The following is a 17,856-nucleotide window of genomic DNA, read 5'->3' on the forward strand; positions in this document are numbered from 1 at the left end:
CGGTTTCTCAGGGACTGCTCGGTCTCTCTGAGGGTATGGGTGGGTTTGCTGCCCTGGACTCACTTGCTCTGCCATCCCCCTACCTAGATGCACCCTCCCTGTGCTCCTAAGAGGAGGGCCACCTTGAATGGGATAGTTATGTGGCTAAGGGAATTCGAAGTTGTCTTAGGCAAAAGGAAACCAGATTGAATTTCTCCCCACCTGCGCCCGTTCCAGCTCCCCTCCCCCCAGGGTCCCCACCCCATTCTCCTTCAGCCTGGTTCCTGAGTTGCCATTTGGGGGCTGGGCGCCAGGCCAGTTGGAAACAATGGCCAATGGAACTGAAGCTGCCAACTGCAACACCAGTACAGACTGCCCCCCCAAGACCCCCAAATTACCCTCCTGCCTGGGAACTACCCCCCACAGCCCCCCTCACCGCCCACAATCCCCCTCCCATCCAAGGAACATCAATGCCCCTTTCATCCCCACTTGGCAGGGTCTATTGGAAAGAAGGAGGGGCTAAGAGAGAGGAGGTAACCCAGAGTAGGAGAACTGGTCAGGATAAAACCCAGCTTTCAATAACCCAAATCTAAAGGACCCCCCTACATTCCCTAATTTGATGCACCCAAGGTTTCCTCTACTTCTTTCCCCCACTCCCTTCATAACAATTTCCCCAGAAACTGGCACAGAAGCTGGACACTCTGGCTCCTCGCCTAGTCCCTTCTCCCCTCTGGATGCCAGTTTAACACTCTCTCCTGGACAAGGAAAACATGCTGGAATTAGATCTAATACATAAAGGAGAGGAGACAGATTTCACCAGCCCTCCTGAAACGTGGGGAGAAAGAATGTCTAGAGTGAGAACTTTTGTTTGCTGCTTTCTCTGATGTGTCTAAAGTAGTCTTACTTGGAGTGGGGGAGGGAAGGACCTAGAGGTTCCAGCATCTAAATTCGTCTCTAGGTCAGGATGACTCAGGGGGAACCTGATAAGGGGCCTACGCAGGGGCAGGCCGGAGGTGGGAAATTTCCACTGGGATCTGTTTGCTTCCTAGTCCTAGGGGTCTCGGCCTGCTACAGGCAGAAATGAGGCTGCTTCTGCCCTAAGATAAGGTTACTTTATGTCAGGGCAGGTCCCAGCGCAGCCCTGGTGTAAGTGGCCCAACAAAGATAACCTCTCTAACTTTCTTTTCTTGATCCAGAAGCAGCTTCAAACTATACCTTCAACTAAGCGACAGTTTTAAGTGTCTGCTGTGTAGGCATGCCACTGTATAGATGGAATTCAAAGAAGTGTGAAGGCTAGTCATACTCTCTCTAGAAGCTTATGTTCGAATAGTTGAGAGAAGGTATAAAGAGCGAAAAAGCCAAAAAAAACGACCTTGGGCCGGCCTGGCAGCTCAGACGTTTGGAGCCCTGTGCTCCTAAAGCCTAAAGCTGCCGGTTCAATTCCCACATGGGCCAGTGGGCTCTCAACCACAAGGTTGCCGGTTGGACTCCGAGCAAGGGATGGTGGGCTCTGCTCCCTGCAACTAAGATTGAACACCGCACCTTGAGCTGAGCTGCCGCTGAGCTCCCGGATAACTGTTGGTTGGAATGCGGGCTCTCAACCACAAGGTTGCCGGTTAGACTCCGAGCAAGGGATGGTGGGCTGCGCCCCCTGCAACTAACAATGGCAACTGGACCTGGAGCTGAGCTGCACCCTCCACAACAACAATTGAAAGGACAACAACTTGACTTGGAAAAAATCCTGGAAGTACACACTGTTCCCCAATAAAATCCTGTTCCCCTTCACCAAGAAAATCTTAAAAAAAAAAAAAAAGAAAAAGAAAAATGATCTTTATATAAGATGAATTGTTTAGGCAATAGTTCCCCACTCTTGTCGAGTGGAAGATCAGATTTCCATTCCCACATCATGGTTTTAGTATCCTCTGATAGAGACAAACCATAAATTCAGTACTTTCAAGTAAGTTTGTACAGTATTCTGATAATCACAACATCTATGTATATAGTGATATACCTGCATGTGCAAAGCAAATTCTTTGTTCATTGACAGTCAATCTTCTATGTACATATAGATTCCAGGAGCCCTTGCAATAATTCAGAAATCCTCACCCAGGTAGGCTGCAGCCCAAACAGGCTAGGAACCATTGTCTTAGTATTTCAGAGGAGGAAAAGGCTTTTGTTCCTAGTGTGAACCACCCTATGAGGAGTGCAACCATGGAGTATTTGAGTAGGAGAGAGGGGCATTCTATCCAGGAAGAGCATACGGGAAAGTTTGGGGGCAGAAATGCACAAGTTATTTTGAATAGAATAGTAGCTACTTTATGCAAGGTACTTCTCGTGTAGTATCCCCCAATACTATAGAGTAAATATTGCCCTCATGTACATATGAGGAAACTGAAGCTCAGAGATGTTTAGTGACTTACCCAAGGCCAACCAGCTAGTAAACGACTTATCTAGGACTCAAATCCTGACTCAGAATCATTCCACTCCAAGGCTATGCTCTTTCCTCTATGAGGTAGCCTCTCAAGCACATAGTGATTAGGCCATTATGGCCCCAGATGAAGAATAATGTTGATGAGAGGTGGCTTATGTTTGGTAAGGTAGATTGGGGTCAAGTGTGAAGGTCCTTGAACGATAAGCAAAAAGGTTTGGCATCAAAGATCCATAGAGCAGAAGTTCTTGAGCAGGAATAATGGATAAAAAATAGTTTTCTGAAAATTAATCTGATGTGGGGTAATAGAGATGGATTATGGGGTGGATGGGGGTGATACATTCAACTTAGGAAACAACATCATTTAGAAGCTAGGGTATTCAACTAGATATAAGATGACAAGGACTTCATGTATGGGAATAACAGGAATGGAAAGAAAGAAATAGATTTGTAAGACAAAGAAGAAATATTTATGGGAACTAGTGTTTCATCAGACAGAAAGGAGAGGGAAGCCGCCAACCTAGTTGCTCTATTTTAGGATCCCTGAAATTCATCCATCTATATGGCATCTGGCTAGAGAAAAAGCTAGAGGAACCCCTGAGGAACGTCCTTGATCTGCACAGAAACTTATCTGGAAGAATTGCAGAGTCTGAGACTCACCCTCACTCTGACCTATTTCACCCTGACCCACCCAGATCTGTTACACTCCAAGGCCAGTGTTAGGCCCAACAGTGGACACCATTTAAAGTTCCTACTGAGGTTGGTCTGCCAATGCCAGTGGGATTCTCCATGTTGACCTGAGCCTGGAGAGTAGAAAGGAGAGCAATGTTGGACGGACGCCAACCTATTTTTATTAACTCCTTCCTCCAGCACTCAGCTTTTGTTGAGAGGTAGAGCATAAGGCAATTTGACCAGGACCCAGAGGACTTGGTCAAGCTGGGCTGGAATGATGAGGAAGTTTGATCATCTGAAGAGATCAAAAGGTTGGCAACTTGCTCAATGCAACATGCAAGGGAAACCAAAAGACTCCTCCCCTAAAACTAGGGCTGTAGCTGAGGTGATGTCACATAAACACTACTGAGGTCATAGAAACTTCCCTCTCCTCCCCCTTCTGTCTCCCCATTGCCACATAGTCTCCCCAACCAGCTGGCTCCCACGTATCTGCATACACTTATATACAAAGGCTGGGAAGGGTCAGACACCATCCAGGCACTCTTAGGTACCAAAAGTAGTGGGGACATGGGTGGTGGTGATGATTACTCAGAATGTAGGATCCACACTAGTGTCCCTAGAGCTGAGAGCAGTAGATGGGATGAATGGGATTGAGAGGGAAGGGGGGAAAGAGGAACAGGAAGGAGGGGTTTGTTCCTGCTGCTGATTCAGATTTCATCTTAACCCCCCCCCCATGCTTCTTACTCCTTAGTTCCCCCTTCCTTCCTCCCTCACCCCTGAGTCCCCGCCCCTACTGTCCTCCCCCACCTCCAGTTGACCATGGCATCAGAAGCAGAAAAAACATTCCAGCGGTTTGCTGTCTTCGGAGAGTCATCAGCCAGTGGCACTGAAATGAACAACAAGAACTTCTCCAAGCTATGCAAAGACTGTGGTATCATGGATGGCAAGACAGTCACTTCCACTGATGTAGACATCGTGTTCAGCAAAGTCAAGTGAGAGACCAAAGATGGGAGTGGGGGTGGTGAGTAGAACAAACAAGCTAGTGGGACATGGCATCAGAAGTTCACGTGATGGAACATTTGTCATGGGGCTACTGAGCATCAGCTGGGTACATGGCACTGTCTATTCCCTGTCCTCAAGACACTAGGTGGCCAAGTCTGAGTAAGGGGAGGATTGGACCTTAGAAAGTGATGAGTTCATGTTCCAGAGTTCCTGGATTTGTCTCACTGACTAGGGCCAAGAATGCCCGAACCATCACATTTCAACAATTCCAAGAGGCGATGAAGGAACTGGGCCAGAAGCGGTTCAAGGGGAAGAACGCAGATGAGGCGCTGGAAGACGTTTATAAACACATGGAGGGCAAGGATCCAGCTACCACGGGTGTTACTGTGAGCGACATTCTTCATCCCTAATGTTTGACCCTACTTCCCTAAATACCTTATGCTGGTCTCCTCTCCCACCTTCTGATGACCCTAACGCCCGCCAACGGTGGCACTATCAGGAGACAGGGCAGAAAACCTCTGTGGTACTGCTGGTACTGGAACAGACTTTAGAGATCCTCTAGTCATTTCAGAGGTGAGGAAACTGTGGCCCAGATAGGGGAAGTGACTTGCCCAAGGTCCACAGCTATTTTAATAGTAAAATTTAGATTCCTTCCCAAGAGCCCAGCATCTGAGCCGGGCAACTAAGGCCTGATGGACACTGAGTGCAGAGGACTTCGTACCTGATCCCCACCTCTCTTCCTGCTCTTATGTAAGGTCTAATCTCTGACTTCTTGCCTCTCACCCACCCTCTGTTCCCTATTTGTCCCCTCTCTACTAAAAGCTCTTTCTACTCTAGGTTTCAAATAGGACCTACCCAGTAGGAGGGACCTTGCATATTGGGCCAGGGGTTGAAGTTTTCTGGCTGCAGCCTGGTCAAAATAACTCCTCTGGAAGCAGAAAAATCCACACATAGCCCCTCACTCCCATACACCAGGCTCTTCCTCCCTCATGAGTGGATGGCTCTTGTCACAGTTCCTGCCCATAGCCACATCTGGGCCCTGAGAAAGCAGCACCACGCCATAGCTAGAACAAGAGCTCTGAGCACCAGCAGAATCAAAGGCCATCTTTAGAGAAGGGGTGTGATTGTGGATGGGAAAGGAGAGGGATCAGACCTGTCATCCTCTGGCTTGCAGAAAGCAACGACCGTGGGCGGGGTGAGCCGGCTGACAGACACCAGCAAGTACACTGGCTCCCACAAGGAGCGCTTTGACGAGAGTGGCAAGGGCAAAGGCATCGCAGGACGGGAAGAGATGACCGACAATGCAGGCTATGTGAGTGGCTACAAGGGTGCTGGCACCTATGATAAAAAGGACAAGTAAGGAATAGCCTCATCTTAGCCTGCCAGCCTTTGACCCTGCTGCATCTTTAACATCAGGGAGCTTGGGGAACAATAAACATCTGTGTGTGCAACAGCTAATGAGCTCTGTCTTCCACCAGGGTGAGGGATGGATGGGCCTGTTTGTGTATGGAGAGAGAGAGAAGAGAAGAGAGAAAGCCCAAGGAGTCAGGGTTTCCAGCTCTCCATCTTTTGCCCTACTTAGCCTGACGCCTCCAAACCATAAGTTAGCCTTCCCCTCAACAACTGCTTCTAAGATCAGAGCTGAGGAATATGTTTGGAGGTAAGAGATAAACCAGATGTGGAGGCAAAAGTATTTGATACTTGCATTCATATTACATATTACTGGTATGCACCCCCTTCTGCCTGCCAAAGGGGAGTAACAATTCCTGATCTGACGGATGACCCAGATACCACTAACCAGTCCCCTGTCCCTCCACCTTCCTCATCTGTTGAAATGCAGATTTTGTTGGGGGAGAAATAGAAGCCAGCTAAGGTGGGCCAAGGATCTACTTAGCTTGACTCCTATTACAAGTTTGTCCTAGAGCTGGAGGAAGGGAGAATCTGTTTTCAACACCCAGCCTGAAGTGAGTTTTACCCCCACCGCACCTCCATCATAGTTTACATGGGCCAGCAAATCCTACTGATAGCTACAGGTAGACCAAGAAGATGGCCAGAGGTGGGTAACCCCCAGGACTCCAAGAGTCCTGGTGCACTGAGGAAAAAAGAATGAAACCAGAACTGAGTCAGATATGTCTTTTATCTTTTTATTTTTAAATGATTATAGATTCACAGGAAGATGCAAAAATAGTACAGAAAGGTTCCATGTACCCGTTACCCAGTTTCATCCAATGGTGATATCTTACATAACTGAGATGTGTGTTTTGTTTTGTTTTAAACTTTATTTATTTAAGTGTGTTTTTCCAGGACCCATCAGCTCCAAGTCACATAGTTGTTCCAATCTAGTTGTGGAGGGCACAGCCCATGTGGGGATCGAACCGGCAACCTTGTTGTTAAGAGCACTGTGCTCTAACCAACTGAGCTAACCGGCTGCCCCTCAGATGTGTTTTTAAAACCTTCCATGACTACAGCTAGGTCCACCTCATCCATCTTGTCAGCAGCAGATCCTAGAGTTTGAGAGACATTAGGAGGAGCTTTGGAAAGGAACAGGATATAGGAATCTTCGGGGGTCAAAGAAGGTAACTTGAAACTATAGTGAGCCATTGCGAATGGTGGAAGGAAAGAGGTTGGAGAAGACAGGGCGACTAAAAGAGGCTGGGAGTGTGGGGTAGAGGCTGCACTGGGCTCCATGGTAGAAGGAGGGAGGAAAGGACAGGTTATATGAAGAAGAGATCAATGATTTCATAGAGAGGGGCAGACTGGGAACTGAGGGGTCTGGTTAAAATGAACCTAAGCGTCTCAGGAAGGAGTTCCTATAGCCAGAGATACCCATCACGTGGGTGAGTGAGTGGAGGGAGTCATAAAGGAAATGAGGAAGACTGAGAAGAAAAGGGTGGTGGGGATGGGGAATTGAGATGTGGAGCTGGGTGCCTGTTGCCATGATGTGAGCTGAGGCTCTGGGCCTCCATCCAGAATTCAGGATCTGGCCCAGTGAATGGACAGTCACTGCCAACTGGACACTGTCAGCTTCTTGGGTGGGTACAACTGTCTGTGGGAGAAGGGGGATAATGGGAAGGGGGAGGTAAACAAGTTGGAAGGAGCCCAGGAGACAGTATGATTGCATGGTGACCAAAGCTCTGGACATTTTTCCTACTTCCCTGGTCCCTTGGAAGAGGACCCTGCCTGCCTTTGAAGTCAGGGAGGAAGCCTTATACCCGGGATCAGACTTTTGGCAATGGGAACAGGCTGGTCTGTGGTGGCAGTAGGGGGTGGTTTGGAATGAAAGCCTCCCTTCCCTAGTAGAAGCCAATGATACCTATCGGTTCAGCATCATACTTTCGGGAACACAGCAGATAGAGCCTTTGGTTGGTTAGGGTGCCATTGTAGCGGCAGCTGGTGGGCGCCTGTTTGGTGACCAGAGAGCAGATTGTGAGGGGAAAGGTATCCTGGGTGACTGTACAATATTCATTGTAATTATCACAGAAGCTCTCAGAGTATTTGCAATACTTCTGGATGGCTGTCCAGGGGGCATGTATCACATAGTGGGTGTTTGGGCAATACAGTCTTTGTTCTTTGCCCCGCACGTAGGCCATCAGACCATTACAGTAGCCCTGGAAACCCACTGGATAGTTAACCCTGGGATAGTCAATATGTAAGTCGCGGAAGTTCTTGATGATAACCTGCAGCCTCATGTCCACGACCAGAGTTGGTTCTAGAACAAGCTGGAGGAACAGGAGCCAGGCCACAGCTATTGCCATTCTTCCTGCTGGTAGAGTTGAGGTGGTTGGAGGCAAAAGTGGGCGTACAGTGTGCCTCTTCCCGGAGCCTCCAGCATTCCCCCAGCCATCATTGTGTGCCTTCTCTTACACCCTAAGAGTTGGACTGGACCTCAGAGATCATCCAGCCCTAGACCTCAGGCCCCAGAGAGAGGAGACACTTGCCAAGGTCACCCAGCTGGTCAGCCACCTTCAGCCATTCCCCCTCTCCCTTGGTCCACCTGCAGTCTCAGCCTCACCCAGTCCATGAGCTGTAACACTTACAGAATAAAAGATCCAGCTGGTTCTTGGGTGAGCAACTCTTCTCGATTGTCGCTGACCCCAGTCAAACCTTCTGGTAAAAAATGCAGAGGCAATAGAAGGAATAGAGCTACAGTTCTCTGATTTCTCTGGAGGAAGGACAGGAACTAGAAGATGAGCAGGGCAGCGAGGCAGGGATTCTTCTTGCCTGAGGCCAAGGACAGCCCAAGGGTGGGAAGAGGCTGGAAAGGTTTCTGGATAAAGGCCAGTCTGAGAGGAGGGCATGTCCCCTGAGTTTGAGAAGCCCCTGTGCTGAAGGACTTGGATGGGTGAGAGGAAAGAGACATTACTCTGTGGTCTCCTCCTTTCTGGTGTCATAAGAACACTTAGTTCCAGCCTTCTTGCCAGAACTCCCTAAGTTCTTGGGCTTTCTTTGATGTTTTCTTCTGGTCCATAGGCCCTGCTCCTGCGGAAAGCTGAGAAGAAAAGCACTATAATGTTTCTGAGGAACAAAGTGCTGCTTATTCCTGACCCTTAGAGAACAGAGCGTCTGCCACTCTCTCATCCCACTCACAGGAGCCCAGGAGGCCACACACATGCGCATGCATAAGCAACGGCCATCCACCCAAGTGCTGCTGTGCTGAAAATCCAACATGTCCTGTGGACCCCTCACTGTCCCCATCATCTACTTCACAACAATCACAATGACAGGATCACAGTGACTCCCTCGCCTATAACCTCAGGCCCTTTTGGAGTCAGAGCACACCTGCAAATTTTTGTATGCTGACCCTGAAGCCTCAAACTTGTCCGGTCAGATTAAACAGCATAGCTTGGACTTTAAGGAGGTGTGGACCACCTGAGCCCAGCAGGTCAGATTCTCACTGTTGTCTCTCAGGTTAGGAAAGGGCCGGGCTCCTAATTCTCTTTTTCATCAACACCTGCCCCTTCATCAGAAGCAGAAAGCCAGCTCCCCAGAGCCTGCCAGCCGCAGTCCTTGACTTCCACGGGCCTTTCAGCCTGGTCTCCTGCAGGGTATGAGCTAGGTGTGGGCTTCCTCCCAGGAGAGCCAACCATAGTCTCCCTGGAGCGGGAGCGGGCAGTCAGACTGCAGAACGCGGAGTGCTCCGAGGCCAATTTGTAGTTCAGGGGTGGGTGCAGAGAGGCGTACTGGTGTTCCTCCTTCATAGCCCCCCACTCCCCAACTTGCTCTTTCTTACGGCACAAACTATAGTCCAAAACTGAACCCATCCTTCCCTAGAGTTAACTGGGGAAGGTGAGATAGACAACTTTCTTCTCCTCCTCTGTTGTCTATCTCACCTTCCCCAGTTACTTCTACGAGAAATCTGAGAGGGATCCTAGACCCCTTTTTCTTCCTAATTCCACCCGTGGGAAAGCAGTGTCTACATGGTAAAGAAGAGCAAGTTTGAGTAAAACAGACCAGAAATTGAATCCACGCTCTGCTCTTTACAGGCTATGCACTGTCAATCGAAGTTTGCTGAAACACTATAAACATCGATTTCTTCATCTGTTAATGAGGATAATATTTTATACGTTGTGGCGGTATTAGGATTCGTTAAGATGTATGTCAAGAGCTTTTTGCCCAGTGCCGTGCCTTGCACATAGTGAGACTCAGTATGAACATGAGTCCATCAGTCATGCAGCCCCAGCAATCTTATGTAAACTTTTCCTAAACCCGTTCCTTCCATTCCTATTTCTTCTCCTGCTTGGGCTCTCCCTGCCCCTGGACACCACACATACTCCAACTCTAGTAAGGCTCTGAGCCTCAGAGGATGTAAGACCTCCCATGATCTAGGCCTTGTCTCCAACTGCATCTCCTGCGCCTGCCTGCTTCCCCTGTGGTGCCCCCACCCCACCCCCATGTCCTTGCTCATGTCGTCTCCTCTTCCCAGAATGTTGCTCTTCTCCTCCTCCCACTCTCGCCCCCATCAATTCCACCGAACTAGCTCATGCAAAGACTCAGCCCAGAGATCCTGTACAAGAAGCCTCCGCTTGGAAGACCTCCCCGCGGAAGTGTGCACAGCCAAGCAAGTGAGGGTAAAGCCCGCACGGGCAGGTGGCTATCTGTGTCCTTCAGGCTGGTCTACAAGCCAACACCAAGTGGGAGCCCACGCAGGAGGGTGCCTGAGCCTGGCTGACTCAAGTCTTTGAGAAAGCCTACTACTGTGCGGTCTCTACTTCAAAGCATGTCACCTCTTCCCTATTTGCTCAAGGCTGCAGCTTCCCTAAGAAGAGGGAGGCTTCTTTCATGCCTCTTGGTCTTCCTCTTATTTCATTCACTGCTCACCCACCACCACTCAACTCGGCACACACAATTACAGAAATGGAATAGCACATTGTAGAGGAAAGAGTTCAGGACTTGATATCAGATAACTTACTGAATTTCTGTTTCCTCTTCTATAAAATAGGACTAATACCTTCCTTACCTCATGAGGCTATAAGAATAAAATGAGATGGTCAGCATGAAAATGCCTTTTAACCATTAGACAATATATAAATGGATAACTGGGGATGGTTTCCTAGGTTCTACACCAACTCACTTTTTCCCCCAATTAACATCGGCAAAGCTTCTTTCATTCCCCAAATGAACCAAGTGGCCTTCCCGATCCCCACTCGGCCCCCAATCTAGAGCCCCCTCTAATACCTGACTTAAAATTCATCTTCACAAAGCTTTCTATTATTAGCCATGTACTATGTTGATTACTGCAAAATATTTTTTTAATAATTGTTAAATACCATTTGAAAGCACTGTGACAAATTTGGGGGTAAATATAAAGGTAAATAAGAGAGTTCCAGTCCAGATTAAACTTACAATTCAGTAAGAAAGGCACACATATGTTACAAAGGCATGAGCACAGGGCCCGGAAAAGTGCTGATGTGCTATGGGCCTTCGGGTTTCAAACTGCCATCCTAGTGGTCTGGTATATAAAGTCCTATCCTAGAGGTGTTGAACCATAGGATTGCTTCTTCCATTCAGACATCCTTGTCATGGTTTCATCTGTTCCCTAAGCCTGAGATTTGTAGAATTGTTACCCTATTACACAAGAATTACCCTAGAGATGAAGAAACTAAGTTTCAGAGGACAGCAGCTTGCTAAAGGTCATAAGTCGTATTCGGTGGCACTCCATGGGGGACAATTTTGTCATGTCTGGAGACACTTTTAGTTGTCACAACTAGGAGGTGTTTCTGGCATCTAGTGGGTAGAGACCTGGGTTACCGCGAAACCCATCAATGCACAAGATGGCTCCCAACAGAGAATCATCCAGACTAAAATGTAAATAGTGCTGAAATTGAGAAACCCTGGTCCAAGGAATCAGATTTCCTAACAAGTACGGACTTACTTATACTTTATATGTTAAAAAGGGGCGGTAAATATCCAGGGTTTAGAAACATGTTTGTTAGATTTTGCTTGTAATGGTACTCGTTTTTCTATCAGCAAAAGGAGTCCTGATAGTTCACCACTGAAACAATTTTGAGTTATTTTTCCTGTAAAAGTGACCCTCTACATGTAGTCATCTGTACATTCTCTCTCTCCTCCCCATCCCCAAGAGTAAGCATTTCTAGAACAACTGGCTAGAATGGCAGGTGCAGGGGTGATTTCATATGATTGACGGGAACCCCAAGACATTTCCCAGAGTGAGCTCACCTCAGTCCCAGTGGCACCACTTTTTGTCCTGTCCAACTCAAATTACTCAATAGCATACTGTGTCATAGACAGCTCCTGCGTTGTCCTTGAACCCAAAGATTGCTTTAGACATCTCAACTTCTTGTCATAACTTCACCTCAACCCCAGGGTTGCTGCCTAGGAGCTGCATTGTGAGTTCCTCACTGTGCTAACCAACGTTATGGGTTGGTCGTGATCCCACCTGGGCCTGGGATTATTTAGGGGCACAGTGAACACCTTCTAACCCAGAAGCTGAATCAGTTAAGGTAATTTCTCTGCAAGGCACCTATACTGTATCCTGTGGGAGGTACAAAAGAAGTGTAACAGATAGATGGTCCTTGTCTTCTGGGAATTGGCCTAAATTAGAGGGAAATGATAAATACATATGAAGAAATAACCAATGCTTCCAGGCAGGAATGTTTATGTCTTGAAGACAGCAAATGTAGGAATTTAGAAGTGAGAAAAATCCCTCTGAATTGGGAGAATCGGAGCACGTTTTTGGGGGTAGCGTTCATCCTGTGAACTTCGAGTGGGTCTGAAGGAAGAGGTAAGAGTTAAACGGAGAGAAAGAGAATTCTGAAAGTTATGTTTGAGGAAAGAGAGAAAACCAGCCTAGCTAAGCTTGAGGTACTCAGTGGGAGAAAAGTCAGAGATAAAAAGGTTGGAAAGGCAGGTTTGTCAAATTGTGGCAAACCTTCAATGTCAGGCTAAAGAATTTCTATTTTATTTTGTTGATAAAAGAGGCACTGACAATGGCTTATTAGACCTCATAAGGGACGTCTCCAGGCCAGACCAGGTTCCCCTCTCCTACATCTTAAATTGTCTAAAGACATTGGTCTGGGAGCCAAGGATTCCAACCCACAGCTGTTCCAGGAAAGGTCATGCGAATTCAAAGACCCAAAGCAAGTTCCACATTGGACCCCTACTTGCTGTTTCACTTTCCCTGTCTACAAAAATGAGCCCAGTACCTTTACTTATCCTAGGTGCAACAAAATCAGGATAACAGAACTGAGATCTGCTCCTGCTTGGAGGGAAACTCTTCATGGGCTTTCCTTCGGTATCCAGAGGCTGTGTGGAACTCCGGAAGACAGACAGGCTGGGCTCTGAAGGGTAGGCACCACTCCAGGCCCGGCCCTCCTCTGTCCCAGCCCTCTTCACCCCCTCTCAGCGCAGGCTAGAGGAAGCAACAGCTGTTGTCCTGTGGGGAAAACAGGCAGAGGTCCACCTGGCACTGCTGGGATTTTCACAATACCCGCCCCAATGACTTTACACACACACACACACACACACACACACACACACACACACACCAGTAGCCTGGAGAGACGGGCCAAGAACAGTGACTGTGGCAATCTAATAAGAAGGAAGCTGGGGTATCTACCTCATATCCCTGGATAGAAGCTGCACGTGTGAGGGGCTTTCTTCCCTCCTATGTTCTCTCCCACTATTTTGTCTTCTGTTTTCCTTTCTCTAATTATTGTCTTCTCTCTTCTGCCAGACTCCCTGACCAGGCTTTGGCCCGATGCTTAACTCCCTTTGTTCTCCCTAACCTTGTCTCCCCCTTCTCTCGTCTTTTTCCCTTGCCCCATGCATATAGTAAAGAAAAAATAAATGGCAAAATTACCTTACCAAGTGCAAAGTGACACAGATCTTGGAAGCTGGATAGTTTAGGCAAATAAATAAAATCACCTGTCTTATCCAAATAATTGAGGCAGAGTAAGGGTTTTTGCTTGAATTGTGCAGAGGGTAGTTTCAACTCCTCAAATTTCGTGTGTAAACCTAAACCTTTACTGTCTCTTCCTTTTGACCTGAGACAGTGGGGCTGTGTTTATTTTACTTTCACATAGCACTAGGCAGCCTTTTGGAGAACACAGCATAATGGAGTTGAGCAAACTAGGATAATTATAATGAAGGGAAAACACAAACAGAGGGCAGTGCAAGTCGTGGTTTGGAAACATCTCACTCTAGAATAATGAGCAGTGAGAGGGAGTCCCAGCTAGGAATCCAAATGAGCTCTTGGCCTTCCACCCCCTCCTCTAACCCCAGTCTCCAGTCAAGGGCTGGACTGGCCTGCGCTGATCTGCATTCTAGCCACAGCTTGCTTTAAACCATGGATTTTATCGCCACACATTTGCATTTCTACAGCAGCAGCGGCATAATTCTCTATCCAGAAGTTCAAACTGCAGAGATTCAGGCACCTTAACAAAGCAGTGAATGCTGTTCCCGCAGCCAAGGCCTCACTGAGGGTGAACCAGAGGAGCCCGTGGTCTGTGTAAACTTGCTCCTGGTTCTCTGTTGCCATCTAGTGGTGCTCCCCATCTCCAGCATGGGGTTTTCTTCCGAAGATCCTTCATCCTGACTAACAGTTGTGGTCTCCATCTACTCAAGGGATATCCCCCAGTCTCAAAACAAACACCCAAATCTTCCTGACTTGAAATCTTAACTTCTGGACTAGAACACAAACGTTATGATCAGGATGGTTTACGTGGCCTGTCTACGGTTACAATCCACACAACAGCCAGGCGATCTTCAAACAGATAGGCCTTTTATTCCTTTGCTTAGCAGAACCCTCCCAGGGCTCCCCAGTGTACACAGAGCAGAAGTCTCAGTCCTAATGGTCTCTAAGGCTTGCCAAGATCTGGCCTCTGGTCCCTCTCTGACCCCATCATTCACCTGCTCCAGTCATACTGGACTCCTGGCTGTTCCTCTAGCACCCCAGGAATATCTGTCTGCTTCGGGCCTTTGCAGTACTGTTTTCTCTACTTGGAGGATTCTTCCCCAGATAAGCACGAGTTCACTCTCTCACCTTCAAGTCTTTGTCCCAGAGTCACCTACTTCAATGACCCCATTTAAAAATCACTGCTTACCAACTTCCATGCTGTTCTACTTTTTTCCTTAGCAATTATAACTGTGAGCCAAGTATATATATATATATATATATATATATATATATATATATATATATGTTGGGTTTTTTTCCCCCTGTCTTTCCCACACAGGTAGGGAATTTTGTCTCTCTTGTTCACTGATATATCCCAAGTTCCTTGGCACATAGTTGGCGCTTAATAAAAATTTGTTGACTACATGAATGAACCTGAACCCAATATTCTGAGATTACCTACTACTTACAGGTGAATCCTGAAAACAAAAACACTGTTCATCTGTTTTCCAGGCCTTCCTACCCACATGCAGTGATGATTCTCTGCCTCAGTGTCTCAGTTCTTCTGAGTGCCACACACCAAGCTCACTGGAGCCCCCAGAGCAGCAGTGACCCAGCTATGCCACACAGCTGTCACTCCCACAGGGAATGGGCATAAATGGTCAAAGAAGGCCTAAGACACCACCACCAATAGCATTTTCAAATTTGGACAATGTTTAAGTTTTACAAGTTTCAATAAAGTAGGGAGAGGAAGAGTAAAGTGTGAGAGGTGTTGGGTGCCTTCCTCAGGTAAAGCCAGGTGGCTTTGCTCAGCACCTGGAATAGGAGGCGCCCAGAGGAATGAGTCACTGCAGAATGACTGAGCTGGGATGGTGCTGGACATCTGGCTGCGATGAGTCATCCACTTCCCTGTCTTCTCTATCTCCTCCGGAAGATAAGCAGTAAATCCTGACGACAAGAAATCATACAAAGCAACTTTCTAGACTGGTCTATCTGTAGCTCAGGTCAGAGAAAAAGCAATCCTTATCAGCACAGTGATTGGCTCTTCCCAGAATCTTGAACCAGAGGTGTGTATAGGAGGAGAAAAGTGACAACTCTCCCTGAAATTCATGTGGAGTTGACACCTGGGACAGCTGCTTTATTAGTCATTAAAATCATGTGGCCAGGGGCCAAATCTTGTCCATGAGTGTGAGGATTCAAACTTCCCCATTGCCAAACATGTGTAGGCAGGTACACTAGCTCCATAGGTATCGGCTTATGTGGGTCATGTAAAAGAACATGAACCTGATTCACTTCCTGCCCTAGGACTGCACCCCAGCCCACCCCCAAACAGAAGCAACATAGCCCAGGCCAGCTCTTAAGGAGTCAGGCAGTGAAAAGAGGCCCTCAGAGAGCTGAGGCCCAGTGGCGGGAGGTACTACTTCAGTCCACTGAGCAGGAGCCGCAGCCGAGGACTCAGTGAGGAGGTGAGGCCGGTGGTGGGACATGGGTGAGGACAGAGAAGGGATGCGTTCGGACCAGATAAGAGTACACTCAGGTGAGCCATAAAATGGACAAAGGAGGGACTCAATGTGGAGGGGATGAGGACAAACTCGGGAGAGAGGGGAGTGATGCTGCGGGGTGGGGTGGCGATACAAAACGGGGATATGGAGGAGATGGGGTCACGGAGGGAATGAGATACAGAGCAAGGGATAGGGACGCAGGGACACAACAGGATGGGACTTGAGGGAGAGGAGATAGAGCAAAGAGTGGGAGGCAAGTGGGACAGAATGAAAGAAGACAGGGATACAAGGTGAGGGGGATGGGGGCACAGGGTTAGAGGCTGGGGTCCTAGTGGGTGTGGCACAGAAGAGGGGGGAAGGGATAAAACCCAGGGTAACCGAGGGGAGGGAGATAGTGGCTGGCTAGAAGGAACAGGGATAGGAAGGCTCAGTGTTCAACTAAATACCACCTGCTCTTTGTCCCCAGCGACCCCAGCCCTCCATTCTGATGGTCCTCCCAGGAGAGATGGCACCAACCAAAGCAGGACTCTGCCCTCTGCTGCTGCTCCTGCTGCTGGGCCTGTGGGTGGCCAAGGTCCCAGTCAGTGCCAAGCCCAAACACATGACCTCAGCTCAGTGGTTTGAAACTCAGCATGTGCAACCCAACCCCGAGGGATGCAAAAAGGCGATGGGCAACATCAACAAGCACACAAAACACTGCAAAGGCCTCAACACTTTCCTGCATGAATCCTTCTCCAGTGTGGCTGCCACCTGTCACCTCCCCACCATAACCTGCAGGAACAGCCATGAAAACTGCCACCAGAGCAAAGGGAATGTGTCCCTGACCATGTGTGAGCTCACCTCAGGGAAGCACCCAAACTGCAGGTACAAAGAGAAGAAACTGAGCGCTTCTTACATCGTGGCCTGTGACCCACCCGAGAAAGGGGACTCTGGAAAATTCCACCTGGTTCCTGTGCACTTGGACAAAGTCCTGTAGGTTTCCAGTCTTCCTCACTCTTGGGCTGAGCTTTAATTTCCTCTCCAGGCTGCTGCACTACTCCTTCTATGCCCAAAAGGTTCTCTTCCTTTCGTTTCTTGGGGCCCTTCCTAGCTCGAGTTTTTCTGACAGGCTGAGGGGGAGCTGAGGTGAATACCTCAGTGGGCTAAAATCCAGATGAGATGGGCTTTCATCTCTTTGTTGCTGTTTTCCCAGAACTTATCCCTGAGAGAGGGGCTGAGCAAGCTCCGGGGTAGGGGGATTCCCTGGTTTGTGCCTTGTACAGCTTTCCCCTGCCCCATCTTATTATGGCAGCATCACAAGAGGAGGAAATAGATGTAAGAGGGTTATATAGGGTTTATGGACAGAGCTGTTCATGTTCCTAAACTAGAAATCTTCCCCAGCTCTGACGTGATAGTGAGGAGGCCTCTGTGCAGAGAGGCAGCGGAAGGAAAGAAGACAAAGTATTACCACTTCATATTTACACAGCATTTCATGGTGTAGGCATGTGAGTCCCTTGTGAGATAGACTTGATGACTTCTGTAGGGATGAGGAAATTGAGATTTCAGAAAACTTAATTAATTCAAGAGCTTGTGAAATCGGTTGTAGAAGCACCTGGACTTGAACCTAAGTCTCCTCATTCTACATACAGTGCACTATCTACTTTACCATTGGGCAAAAAAGGAGGGAACTTTGCAGGGACAGGAGAACTAGGTAAGAGTTCACCCATGAAGAAATGTACCCTGAGAGCGCTGAAGAGCCAGTTGCCCTGTGTTGACTGAAATAAAGGTCATTACCTCTCTAGCCAAGGGACTGTTTACAAGGTGTTTCAAGGATCTTAATTCATTGTCTCTCTCTCTGCCTCTCTAACTGCCCTTCCTCTTATCCAGCCCACTGCTTTTCTGACCTGTGGGTGGGCCTGGCTCTGGTTAGATCCCCTTGG

The 17,856-nt window shown here is 48.1% G+C and overlaps 3 protein-coding genes across 6 annotated transcripts in view; 2 read left to right on the forward strand and 1 right to left on the reverse strand.

The window, feature by feature from the left end:
• The first annotated feature begins 2,940 nt into the window (after positions 1–2,940).
• Positions 2,941–5,798, forward strand: TPPP2 (tubulin polymerization promoting protein family member 2). Its single transcript, XM_074326706.1, has 3 exons — positions 2,941–4,071; positions 4,314–4,467; positions 5,256–5,798. The coding sequence occupies exons 1-3, from the start codon at positions 3,899–3,901 to the stop codon at positions 5,439–5,441; spliced, it is 513 nt and encodes a 170-aa protein (XP_074182807.1). The 5' UTR covers positions 2,941–3,898; the 3' UTR covers positions 5,442–5,798.
• Positions 5,799–6,211: 413 nt separating this feature from the next.
• Positions 6,212–17,856, reverse strand: part of RNASE13 (ribonuclease A family member 13 (inactive)) — a 32,784-nt gene continuing 21,139 nt past the window's right edge. For 2 of the 4 annotated variants that reach the window (XM_074328009.1, XM_074328010.1), the window contains exon 2: positions 6,212–8,570. In XM_074328009.1, coding sequence (XP_074184110.1) covers positions 7,375–7,836 — 462 coding nt within the window. In that variant the 5' untranslated portion in view covers positions 7,837–8,570 and the 3' untranslated portion in view covers positions 6,212–7,374. Of the gene's footprint in view, positions 8,571–10,490; positions 10,548–12,744; positions 12,975–17,856 lie in introns of all 4 variants that reach the window. The other 2 variants (XM_074328008.1, XM_019713550.2) reach the window with 2 other exon arrangements.
• Positions 16,246–17,528, forward strand: RNASE7 (ribonuclease A family member 7). Its single transcript, XM_019713549.2, has one exon. The coding sequence runs from the start codon at positions 16,425–16,427 to the stop codon at positions 16,911–16,913; it is 489 nt and encodes a 162-aa protein (XP_019569108.2). The 5' UTR covers positions 16,246–16,424; the 3' UTR covers positions 16,914–17,528.

This window comes from Rhinolophus sinicus, linkage group LG03 (assembly GCF_036562045.2).
Source record: "Rhinolophus sinicus isolate RSC01 linkage group LG03, ASM3656204v1, whole genome shotgun sequence".
Classification (NCBI taxonomy): Eukaryota; Metazoa; Chordata; class Mammalia; order Chiroptera; family Rhinolophidae; genus Rhinolophus; species Rhinolophus sinicus.

What these genes read in the sequence shown, in the direction of transcription:
- TPPP2 (XM_074326706.1), top strand. Translation starts at nt 3,899, where the DNA reads ATGGCATCAGAAGCAGAAAAAACATTCCAGCGGTTTGCTGTCTTCGGA. An exon ending in ATCGTGTTCAGCAAAGTCAA is followed by an intron (nt 4,072 to 4,313) that starts GTGAGAGACCAA and finishes CTCACTGACTAG; the next exon opens with GGCCAAGAATGCCCGAACCA. An exon ending in CAGCTACCACGGGTGTTACT is followed by an intron (nt 4,468 to 5,255) that starts GTGAGCGACATT and finishes TCTGGCTTGCAG; the next exon opens with AAAGCAACGACCGTGGGCGG.
- RNASE7 (XM_019713549.2), top strand. Translation starts at nt 16,425, where the DNA reads ATGGTCCTCCCAGGAGAGATGGCACCAACCAAAGCAGGACTCTGCCCT.